At 40.4% G+C, this 13194-nt stretch overlaps 1 protein-coding gene across 4 annotated transcripts in view; it reads left to right on the plus strand.

Annotated features, from left to right (window-relative positions):
- The window catches only part of Shark (SH2 ankyrin repeat kinase), a 192047-nt gene that overhangs the window by 46394 nt on the left and 132459 nt on the right, over positions 1-13194 (plus strand). For 3 of the 4 annotated variants that reach the window (XM_071665126.1, XM_071665127.1, XM_071665129.1), the window contains exon 4: positions 3128-3304. In XM_071665126.1, coding sequence (XP_071521227.1) covers positions 3128-3304 — 177 coding nt within the window. Of the gene's footprint in view, positions 1-3127; positions 3305-11569; positions 11670-13194 lie in introns of those variants that run through there. The other variant, XM_071665128.1, reaches the window with a different exon arrangement.

The raw sequence follows: 13194 nt of genomic DNA on the forward strand, positions 1-13194 counted from the left end.
TGTCAGTTTATTTTGGTGTTTATGTGCTTTGTTAGTGTTGTGTGCATTATGGATGGGGGATCTGTCAATAAAGATTACTGAAGTTTGAAGCAGGGTTAAGCTTTTTATTTCCGTCTGATTACTCGGTGGTTAGTTGTGCAGTGAAAGGGCCTAGTAATGAGTCAAACAATTGAGTGCTGAGCATAAAAATGGGTTTCTTGTTCAAGTCTTTTACCAGTTAGTGTCCTGGGGGCATTCAGTTTGTTACTTTTGTGTTTATGTTTATGATGGGAGTGATGTAATTTGTGTTGCATATGATGCTCAAAATAGTTTGTGTAAAGTAGCCTTGATTTGCTGATTGAATAGATGGGGAGTTTGCAGATTGGATTCATTTCTGTTTGGAATTAACAGGATGACTGAAGACTTCTGTGGAGATGCAGACATTTTGCTGTGAGCACCTGTTCCAACTGTGAATGTAGTGTTTCATGGTTATTGTTGGCTCCATGGTGTTAGGGTGCTGTGATGTGATTGTAAGGTTATTTACATATCAAAGGGCCTTCGTACTGCGGTCTGCAAGAGGTAATGGGAGTTCTTGTAGAATGGGATTGAAAAGGGTTGATGAAAGAACTGTTCCTTGATAAACTCTGTTGTAGAGGTTAAGGGATTTTAGGGTGAAGCCTTTGGAAGTGACACTGGCTTGGTAGCCACCTCTGAAGTTGGCATGCCACATCTTGTCATTGTTGTGGAGGGTGTTGTCAAGTATATTTTGTGTGGGGATGTGTCTGAAAACCGTGTCAAAATCATTGTTGATGTCAGTTGCCACTTATCCTGTGGGGAAAGGAAGGTGTAGTTTTATGTATGACAAGAGCTAAGGAGGGGGATTGCTCCTCTGAAGAAGTTATGGGAATTTATGAAAGAGTGTAAGGAAGTAAGCTCCAGACTAATGTGAGTAAAATCAAAAGTGGATTTCAAGAAGTAGGTGATTTTTGGTACTTATGCACCCAGCATGAGAAGAATGATAAAGAAAGCATAGTGTTTTGGGAGAAGCTGAATGATTGTTTTAGTAGTCTTGATGCTTTAGTGATTTTGAGGTGAGATATTGTTTTAATGATTGTGTGATTTGAATGCATAAGTGAGTAATGTAGCAATTCAGGGTATAACTAGGCACATGAAATATTCACTGAGGAGAATGGAAATGTTCAACAGCTTCTGGAGTTATGTGCTGAAAAAAGACTGTTGATTGGGAATACCAGGTTTAAAAAGAGATATACTTAAGTATACATGGAACAGGAAAGATGGTAAGTAGGCTTTATTAGACTGCTTGATAGTTGATAGGTATGCAAAAGAAGGACTCTTGGATGTGAATGTGCTGAGAGGGGCAGCTGGTGCAATGTCTTACCATTACCTGGTGGAAGTGAAGATTTGTAAAGGCTCTCAGTAAAGAGAAAATGATGTGGGTGAAGAGAGAGTGGTGAAAGTAAGCAAGCTTGGAAAAGAGGCTTGTGTGAAGAGATACCAGGAGAGATTTATTGTAGTATGACAAAAGGTAAGAATAACAAAGCTAGGGTGATGGGTGAGGAAGAGAGGCATTTAAGGAAGCAGTGCTGGTATATGTGAGAGAAGTGTGTTGTACACAGGTGGGAGGTGGATAGATGAGAAAGGATGGGATGACAAAATTAAGTTGCTGGTGAAATAGAAAAGCAAAATGCCTGGGCATCACTTACAGGGAAGGAGTGGGGGTGGATGGGAGATGTACTAGAGGAAACAGTAGAAGGTCGAGAGGAAAGTGCAGGAACTGAAAAAGAAGGCAAATGAGAATTGGGTAAACAATTATCGAGATTTCAGGGAGATAGAATATTTTGTGGAAGGAGGTTGATATTTTTGTGAGAAAAACAAAAGGACAAATGGAAACATCATGAAGGGGGAAAATGAGAAAGTGGTAACAGGCAGAAATGAGATGAAGAGGAGTTGGAGTGAATATTTTGAAAGACTGTTGAATGTGTTTGATGGTAGGGTGGCTGATGTAGGGTGCTTGGGTCATGGAGGTATGTGAAGTGAGAAGGTCATGGTAAGTGGTTTGGTCAGAAAAGTTGGTGAGTCATGAGTAAGAAGAAACATGGCAAGGTAGCAGGAAAGGATGGTATTGCAGATGAATTTCTAAAGAAAGGGGGAGACTATGTTGTTGATTGGGTGGTTAGAATTTTGAATATGTGTATTTATCATTGGGAGGTGCCTGAGGATTGATGGAACCCCTGTGTAGTATCATTGTACAAACACTGTTGGAACAAAGGTACATTTGAGTTTCAGAGGTATGAGTTTGTTTATGGAAGAGTGGTGATTGAGAGGGTAGTAGCATGCACAGAGCATCAGATTGGGGAAGGACAATGTGGTTACATGAGTGTTAGAGGATGTGTGGACCTGGTGTTTTCTTTGAAGAATGTGTGTGAGAAATACTAAGAAGCAGAAGGATTTGTTTACAGCATTAATGAATCTGGAGAAAGCTTATGTTAGAGTTCATAGAGATGCGTTAAGGAAGGTGCTATGAATATATGACATGGAAGGAAAATTCTTAGAAGCACTAAGGATTTATAAAGAGTAAGGCATGTGTGCAAGTAGGTAGAGAGGAGGGTGAGTGGTTCCAGGTGAAGGTGGGTCTGCGGCAGGGGCTTGTGATGTCAACATGCCTGTTTAATCTATTTATGGATGGAGTGGTAAGGAAAGTGAATGAAGGGGTCTTCAAGAGAGGTGCAGGTATGCAGTCTGCTTTTTTTTTTTTGAGGGGGGGCCATGTTGCTCGCTGATGATACAACACTGGTGGCAGATTCAAATGAGAGACTAGAAGTTGGTGTCTGAGTTTGGGGGAAAGTGTGAAAGGAGAAAGTTTAGAAGAAATGTGAATAAAAGCAAGTTATTAGGTTTAGCTGTGGAAAGAGACAGGTTCTTTGGACTGTGAGTTTGAATTAAGAAAACTTGGAAGAAGTTGAATGTTTTAGATAAGGGAAAGGATATTGGCTATTGATTTGTGCTTTTTGGAAGTAAAAGAAAAAGCAGCATTGTTTAAATACTCATGTAGATTTTTTAGATTTTCCTATAGATGCCATTAATATCTTTATATAAAATTCAGCAAGACTTATCTCTGATTTGACAGTGGTTGAGGATGAGGCCCCAGTATTCCATGGCTTGGACACCTTGATAAACCATTATTGTCATAATCCTGTTGGAGCTTCAGCAACTACTCTGAACCATCCCTGTCTAGGAGAACAACTGCCTGCTGAGGTTAGACTTCATGGATCTTCTAGTCTTCTTCACAGGTCAACTAGTCAAGGTAATTACATGGTGCACTTAAAGATGAAATACTAAGTTATTTGCTTCTCCACTTGCTGTATCCTTTATGTTAGATTGTTTTATTCCTGTAATAAATCAGTGTAGGAGCCTTTTTCTAGTGCTGAGTGATAGAAATTGTTATGTAGAATAGAGGTATAGAATGCATGAAAAGTTTGTTTCAGTTTAACAAGCACTCTTTATGCTCCCACCATGAAGTAAGTGGGAATACATTGCGATACATGTGACCTTGTGTCCATGTATGTGTCTGTTAAAGTTCCAAATAGGGATACCTTGGGACCCTAGTTAGCAAGGGGAAGGGTATTATTTTCCTGAGATTTATTTTATTGGTCCATTATTATATGATCAGTTGAATCTTTGTTATAAGGGGGTTACACTCTATCTATCTATATCTCTAATGCCTGTTCCAAATGGAACTCCTTCAATATGGTGGCCATGGCAACAGAGTCTCCATAAATAAAAAAAACTCCATTACTGCTTCTTAGCCTTTAGTGCCTTACCCTTAACAGGCTATGCTACCTACTGATTCTCCCCAATAATCCTGCCTAAATATTCCTGCCTACTTCTTCTGTTTACTGCTCCTACCATTTTGCCAAAAGGCAGCACATAGCACATAGTGCTTACTGCAGGAAAATCTAGAGTTGCAAGGAATGAGCTGCATGAATTAAGTGTTGTCAAGTGTTACATATGATAAGATGAAATTGTTTGTGTGTGGACAGAATGCCGGTAGTCCATATGTTAGTGAGGCAAAAAGAAAATACAGCTACATGGGTCAAAGGAGTGCAACTTGACAACCACTAAAGTGCTGGCTCACTGAGCAGATGATACTAACCCAGGCAGGTAGTGCTGGTAATAATACCTCCCTGATCATTGGCTTCCTACCAGCTACTACCTACTTGTTACACTTCTGAATAAGTATTTTTTCCAATCTAAGGGTAAGAACACAAAGACAGCAGGTTATCCGTTCTTGGGTTACTGGCACTTGCATGCGCTAACCCATATCAGGAATTAACCATACTACCAACCAGGGCACACACAGTAGAAGCATGTTCAAGCTGGTTGGTGCTAGTTACCTGCGCTGACAAGTTTACTGGAATGAACAGACCATTCTTCCCTACTCAACCAGCTCAGGTGGACGTCAAGGTGAGACAGTTTTGTGCTAGGTGTGTTTTATTTATATCAAGAGATCAAGATGTACGTAGAAATTCTGATTGCTTGTGTTCCAGAGACCTGCAGTGTAGGACAGGAAAAACAAAATGCATGCAGAATTTTTTTTTCATACATATTCACCATTTCCCATGTTACCATGGTAGCATTAAGAGCAGAGGACTGAGCCTTAGAGGGAATATCCTCACTCGGCCCCCTTCTCTGTTCCTTCTTTTGGAAATTTAAAAATGGGAGGGGAGGATTTCCTGCTCCCCACTCCATCCCCTTTTAGTTGCCTTCTATGACATACAGGGAATACATGGGAAGTATTCTTTCACCTCTGTCCCCATGGATAGAAACAGTGTTAATGTAAATAATTTATGGAGTGAAATCAGCAGCGAAACAAAATATGATGGTAAGTATACAATGGACAGTGAAGGTGTGATTTCAAACATATACTGTATCCACATGAATGAAATGAACTGTACACATAACAGAATGGAACACTTAACTTTGATTAAAGATACGATGATCACACGCAATTTTAATAGTGTTTAGTAATTACATCAGTTCAGTAGTAAACTTGCTGCATAATAAGCAAGAAGCAAACAAATTTCAGTTTTTTTCTGCAAACTATTACCATCAGCAGTATATTCAGGGTTTCTAGTCCTTGCAAATAAAAGGATAATTTACTTATTTTGCTTTGTCGCTGTCTCCTGCATTAGTGGGGTAGTGCAAGGAAACAGACAAAAGAAAGGCCCAACCCACCCACATACACATGTTTATACGTACACGTCCACATACAGCACATATACATACCTATACATCTCAATGTATACATTCATATACACACACAGACATATACATATATACCCATGTACATAATTCATACTGTCTGCCTTTATTCATTCCCATCGCCACCCCGCCACACATGGAATAACAACACCCTCCCCCTCATGTGTGCGAGGTATCGCTAGGAAAAGACAACAAAGGCCACATTCGTTCACACTCAGTCTCTAGCTGTCATGTAATAAAGCACCGAAACCACAGCTCCCTTTCCACATCTGGGCCCCACAGAACTTTCCATGGTTTACCCCAGATGCTTCACATGCCCTGGTTCAATCCATTGACAGCACGTCAACCCTGGTATACCACATTGTTCCAATTCACTCTATTCCTTGCATGCCTTTCACCATCCTGCATGTTCAAGGCCCCGATCACTCAAAATCTTTTTCACTCCATCTTTCCACCTCCAATTTGGTTTCCCACTTCTCCTCGTTCCCTCCACCTCTGACACATATATCCTCTTTGTCAGTCTTTCCTCACTCATTCTCTCCATGTGACCAAACCATTTCAAAACACCCTCTTCTGCTCTCTCAAACACACTCTTTTTATTACCACACATCTCTCGTACCCTGCTGTTACTTACTCGATCAAACCACCTCACACCACATATTGTCCTCAAACATCTCATTTCCAGCACATCCACCCTCCTGCGTAAAACTCTATCCATAGCCCACGCCACGCAACCATACAACATTGTTGGAACCACTATTCCTTCAAACATACCCATTTTTGCTTTCCGAGATAATGTTTTTGACTTCCACCCATTCTTCAAGGCTCCCAGAACTTTTGCCCCCTCCCCCACCCTATGATTCACTTCCGCTTCCATGGCTCCATCCGCTGTCAAATCCACTCCCACATATCTAAAACACTTCACTTCCTCCAGTTTTTCTCCATTCAAACTTACCTCCTAATTTACTTGACCCTCAACCCTACTGTACCTAATAACCTTACTCTTATTCACATTTACTCTCAACTTTCTTCTTTCACACACTTTACCAAACTCAGTCACCAGCTTCTGCAGTTTCTCACATGAATCAGCCACCAGCGCTGTATCATCAGCGAACAACAACTGACTCACTTCCCAAGCTCTCTCATCCACAACAGACTGCCTACTTGCCCCTCTTTCCAAAACTTTTGCATTCACCTCCCTAACAACCCCATCCATAAACAAATTAAACAACCATGGAGACATCACACACCCCTGCTGCAAACCTACATTCACTGAGAACCAATCACTTTCCTCTCTTCCTACACTTACACATGCCTTACATCCTCGATAAAAACTTTTTACTGCTTCTAACAACTTGCCTCCCACACCATATATACTTAATACTTTCCACAGAGCATCTCTATCAACTCTATCATATGCGTTTTCCAGATCCATAAATGCTACATACAAATCCATTTGCTTTTCTAAGTATTTCTCACATACATTCTTCAAAGCATCCACACATCCTCTACCACTTCTGAAACCACATTGCTCTTCCCCAATCTGATGCTATGTGCATGCCTTCACCCTCTCAATCAATACCCTCTCATATAATTTACCAGGAATACTCACCAAACTTATACATCTGTAATTTGAGCACTCACTCTTATCCCCTTTGCCTTTGTACAGTGGCACTATGCAAGCATTCCGCCAATCCTCAGGCACCTCATCATGAATCATACATACATTAGATATCCTTACCAACCAGTCAACAATACAGTCACCCCCTTTATTAATAAATTCCACTGCAATACCATCCAAACCCGCTGCCTTGCCGGCTTATATCTTCCGCAAAGCTTTTACTACCTCCTCTCTGTTTACCAAATAATTTTCCCTAACCCTCTCACTTTGCACACCACCTCGACCAAAACACCCTATATCTGCCACTCGATCATCAAACACATTCAACAAACCTTCAAAATACTCACTCCATCTCTTTCTCACATTACCACATCACCACTACAAAGTATAATTTAAAGATTTCTCTAACAATTTTAGTCTCATTGGCTGGTCGTCTTGGACATTGCCACTGATTGTTTCGTTGAGGAATCGAGACCAGTCAGGTGTTATTCATCTCCCTCCTTATCTAGAATAGTTTTATGCAAAACACAAATGCACTTTACTATATGATCTATCACATCAACTGTACCCTGACAGTAACTGCCATTTGCAGTACAAAATACCAAAAGCACATTCAACAGTTTTCTTACACCTAGACAATCATTTGTTGAAGCAATCTTCTTCAAAGGTCAGGTTCTTTTCACTGTACAGTTTTAGGAGGAAGGGTAAAGGTGGATCGGCCTTATCTGCCACAAATACAAACAGAGATTTCATTAGTGTATGTGGTAGGTAAGAAGGTTTTGGAATATTTAGCTTCTTTTGTCAATATCTTGCACAATTCTGAGTTTTGAAATGTACCAGCACATTGTTTTCCATATCCTTCAACATTAGTAGCTATGAACTTATAGTGTGCATCTACAACAGTGTGAAGGACAATAGAAAAGTACTTTTGAAATACTTGGATCCTGAATTTTATGGACACAAAATATGAATGTGTTTCTGATCAGTTGAGCCTAAATTGTTAGGGAAATTCCAAATGTTGGTAAAATCTTCTGCGATCGATTTAAAAGTCTCCTCTGTTAGTACTGGCATGCGGTCTTGTTGCAGATCGTCCTATGATGCAACAATAGTCTAGGCAACAATTTGTCCCACTGTGGATACACACTCTCTAAACTTGAATGCAAAGGCCTTGAAGGATGATCATGTTGCAAGTTACCTGAAAAGAAAGTGAGTGAAAGGAAGAAGCTGGGAGCAAATGTGAATAAGAGCAAGGTTATTAGATTCAGCAGAGTTGAGGGACAAGTTAGTTGGGATGTAAGTTGGAGTGGAGTAAAATTAGAGGTGAGGTGTTTTAGATATCTGGGAGTGGACTTGGCAGTGGATGGAACCATGGAAGTGGAAATTAGTAATAAGGTGGGGAGGGGGCGAAGGTTCTGGGAGTGATGAAGAATGTTTGTGAGGCATGTGCTATAGATAAGTTTGTATGGAGGAGGATGGATGTGTTGGAATTGAAATGTTTGAGGAGATTGTGTGGTGTGAGGTGGTTTGATCGAGTAAGTAATGAAAGGGTAAGAGAGATGTGTGGTAATAGAAAGAGTGTGGTTGAGAGAGGAGAAGAGTATATGTTAGAATGGTTTGGACATATGGAGAGAATGAGTGAGGAAAGGTTGACAAAGAGGATATATGCGTCAGAGTCGGAGGGAACGTGGAGAAGCGGGAGACCATGTTGGAGGTGGAAGGATGGAGTGAAAAAGATTTTGAGTGATCGGGGCCTGAACATGCATGTGAAAGGTGTGCAAGGAATAGAGTGAATTGCAACAATGTGGTATACCCGGGTTGACGTGCTGTCAGTGGATTGAACCAGGGCATGTGAAGCGTCTAGGGTAAACCATGGAAAGTTTTGTGGGGCCTGGATGTGGAAAGGGAGCTGTGGTTTCGGTGCACTATACATGACAGCTAGAGACTGTGAGCTAGAGACTGTGTGTGAACGAATGTGGCCTTTGTCGTCTTTTTCTAGCGCTACCTTGCGCACATGTAGGGGAGGGGGGGTTTTCATTTCATGTGTGGCGGGGTGGCAACGGGAATGATTAAGGGCAGATAGTATGAATTATGTACTTGTGTATATATGTATATGTCTGTGTGTGTATATATATGTATACGTTGAGATGTATAGGTATGTATATGAGCGTGTGTGGACGTGTATGTGTATGCATGTGTATGTGGGTGGGTTGCGCCATTCTATGGTCTGTTTCCTTGTGCTACCTCGCTAACGAAGGAGACAGTGACAAAGTATGATGAATGAAATAAATAAAAATATACGTCTATGCATGAGTATGTATGTGTATTTGCGTGTATGTATATATGTGTGTATATGAGTGGATGGGACTTTCTTTGTCTGTTTTCTGGCACTACCTTGCATATGTGATCAAGTATGAAAATATTGATAATAATGATAATGATGATGATAATAATAATGATACAGCGATGTTGGCTAATTCCGATGAGAAACTGCAGAAGCTGGTGATTGAGTTTGGTAAAGTGTGTGAAAGAAGAAAGCTGAGAATAAATGTGAATAAGAGCAAGGTTATTAGGTTTAGTAGAGTTGAGGGACAGATTAATTGGGAGGTAAGTTTGAATGGAGAAAAACTGGAGGAAGTGAAGTGTTTTAGATATTTGGGGGTGGATATAGCAGCGGATGGAACCATAGAAGCATAAGTGAGTCACAGGGTGGGAGAGGGGGAGAAGGTTCTGGGAGCATTGAAGAATGTGTGAAAGGTGAGAACGTTATCTCGGAGAGCAAAAATGGGTATGTTTGAAGGAATAGTGGTTCCACCAATGTTATATGGTTGCGAGGCATGGGCTATAGATAGGGTTGTGCAGAGGAGGGTGGATGTGTTGGAAATGTGATGTTTGAGGACAATAAGTGGTGTGAGGTGGTTTGATTCGAGTAGGTACTGAAAGGGTAAGAGAGATGTGAGGCAATAAAATGAGTGTGGTAGCGAGAGTAGAAGAGGGTGTTTTGAAATGGTTTGGTCACATGGAGGAATGAGTGAGGAAAGATTGACAAAGAGGATATATGTGTCAGAGGTTAAGGGAGCGAGGAGAACTGGGACACCAAATTGGAGGGGGAAGGATGGAATGAAAATGATTTGGAGTGATCATTGCCTGAAGATACAGGAGGGTGAAAGGCGTGCAAGGAATAGAGTGAATTGGAACGATGTGGTATACTGGGGTTGACATGCTGTCAATGGATTGAACCAGGGCATATGAAGCGTCTGGGGTAAACCATGGAAAGTTTTGTGGGGCTTTTGTCTTTCATCTTTTCTTTTAAGAAACAGAATAGAATAGAGAAAAAATGGAAATATCTTCAAGATCAATTTACTGTAGATCTCGGAAAATTTCCACCACTCCGATCAGGAGACACTGCAGATGACTCTCAGACATCAGAGTTGCAGTACTTTCAGTTGCTGATGTTGCTGAAAGATGTGAAACCTCGTCCCTCAACTAGAAATTTTTCAGATGTGCTGACCTCTGATGCTGCTGCACCTGCATCATTCCACGAAGAAGAATACCTTACATATGATATATAACCCACTTTGGATAGTGAGGAAGGTTTGATAACTTCCCACCACAAACTCAAGATACGCCAGTACATGAGGAAGAGAAGGAGGTTAATTGCAACAATAAATGCTCTTTGAGCTCAACTTCTTGTGATCAAAGCAAAAAAGGAACTGATAAGCACCCAAAAATAAATGACTACAACCGAAGCATCTTAGACATTGAAAGACAGATGCTTCAGTACTTGTTAGAAAAATCAACTTGAAAGCAGGAAATAGAAGACAATGAAGATATTCTTCAAGCATCTGCTACTACATTTTTAGAAATTCTGGACGCTAAGAAACTGACATTCAGAAACCGTATTCAAGGAGTTGTAGAACAATTAGTATACCAATATTCATTAGTCTTCCCTGCTCCAAATAACCTCTATAACTCCTCCAACCTCTCTCCTCTGGATCTTCCAAATTATGTCCCAGAAACTTTCAGTGAAACTTATGCAGTGTTCCAAAATATGGAGATGTAATTATTCACATACTCTAAAATAGGTTATGGAGAGTGTACATAACTGGTGAATAAGCATGCTAGAAACAAGTATATATGATCACTGTTTATGTTTTTTAGTAATACATTTTAAGATACAAACACTGTATTGCTATGGACAAAACAAAATTTCTCATTAAACGGTTTTTTAATCATTTACCGGGTATGTACCAAATTCATTAGTCTTCAAGTACACATAGCTTATGTGAAACTTGATTTGTCAGATAATGTTCACCCTCTTACCTGACAAACAAGACTCTCTAATCCTTTCCCATTTACTGCATCATGGTAATGTTCACCCTCTTACCTGACAAATGAGACTATCTAATCCTTTCCCATTTACTGCATCACGGTACTAATTTTGAGACATGAATTTAATTCTCCTTAAAGTAGTAACAAGTCTTTCTTCTGGTAAGATAGAGTGTCTGCGCCAGTTATACCATGTTTTTGTCAAACGATGTTGAACCTTCTTCAAAATGTTGTCAAAAGTTTCCTTGTTCATTCTCATGTACTGAAAAAAACCTTTACAGTGATTGGTTTTATGTATTCCAGTTCTTTTCCTTTTACATTTTGGATAAATGCTTTCGAGCAAAATAAATTCTTCATCAGATGATGAGCTGGGCATCTTTACTGGACGACTGGTGGACCACAACTTGCGGATGAACCTGCATGCTATATGTCCACCTACCAGCACTTACTGCCAGAGCAGGTTGGCACCGGTAACCCATGAGCGGGTAACCTGCTTTCTTTGTGTCCTTACCTTAACTCTGAAACAACATAGTTTACCAGTAATCAGAGTGCCACATTCTGTCTTTTTGTAATGTCGATGGTATTTAATGAGAACTTACTGAAAAGGATACTGAAGAAGGTGATGAGGACTTGGCTATGTCCATGAATTTTTGCCTCTCATGAAACTGCCTGAGCACATTGATTTTAATGTCAGATACTGGTTCTATTGTGTGTACTGTACCATACTTCCCTGTGCACTTGCACTTTTCTTATACTTTAAATGCAAGGGGTCCATGCAGAACAAACAGGGCTATGTTCATGGAGATCTGTCATTGTAGTGGAATGTAGTTGTATGATTAATTGAAACTCATGTAATGGGAGAGGAGTTACATTCTTGACCAAAAATTTCCTCAGCCTTATTCTCATGTTTTGACTATACCCTAAACATTTTAGCTTACCATCATTATTTACATGTTGATAGCAGACTGTCATCATGTAAATAAGACATATTCAGCAGCTGTTGCCATTTCACAGATAAATCAGATGATATTTAATGATACTGAGAATGTTAGTAATGAGAGCTTGAAATAGGTAGTGGTGGAGTGGGATGGTAGTGGTGGGAATGGATTATCAAGCACTCCAAACTAAGTTTATTCACTCGAGTATGTGATATTAATGTCTTTTGAATTACATGGGCAGTATAATATTTATGTTGATATCTTCAAGTCAGGTAGGTCACCCTTTTTTGTCTGTTTTCTCGGTGAGGTAGTGCCAGGAAAACAGACAAAAAAGGCCACATTCTTTCACACTCAGTCACTATCTGTCATGTGTAACGCACTGAAACCAGAACTCCCTATCCACATCCAGGCCCCGCTGACCTTTCCATGGTTTATCCCAGATGTTTCACATGCCCTTGTTCAGTCCATTGACAGCACATCGACACTGGTATACCACATTGTGCCAATTCTCTCTATTCCTTGCATGCCTCTCACCCTCCTGTATGTTCAGGCCCCAATCACTCAAAACCTTTCTCACTCCCTCCTTCCATATCCAATTTGGTCTGCCACTTCTAGTTCCCTCCAACTCTGACACATATATCCTCTTTGTCAAACTTTCCTCACTCATTCTCTCCATATGTTCAAACCAATTCAACATACCCTCTTCTGCTCTCTCACCCACACTCTTTTTATTACCACACACCTCTCTTACCCTTTCATTACTTACTTGATCAAACCACCTCACACCCATTATTGTCCTCAAACATTTCATTTCCAACACATCTGTACAGTCCTATCTATAGCCCATGCCTTGCAACCATATGATATTGTTTGAACCACTATTCCTTCAAACATAACCATTTTTGGTCTCCACAATAACATTCTCTCTTTCCACACATTCTTCATCACTTCCTGAACCTTCACCCCCTCCCCACCCTATGATTCACTTCCACTTCCATGGTTCCATTCGCTGCTAAGTCCACTCCCAGGTATCTGAAATACTTCGCT

This window comes from Panulirus ornatus, chromosome 9 (assembly GCF_036320965.1).
Source record: "Panulirus ornatus isolate Po-2019 chromosome 9, ASM3632096v1, whole genome shotgun sequence".
Lineage (NCBI taxonomy): Eukaryota > Metazoa > Arthropoda > Malacostraca > Decapoda > Palinuridae > Panulirus > Panulirus ornatus.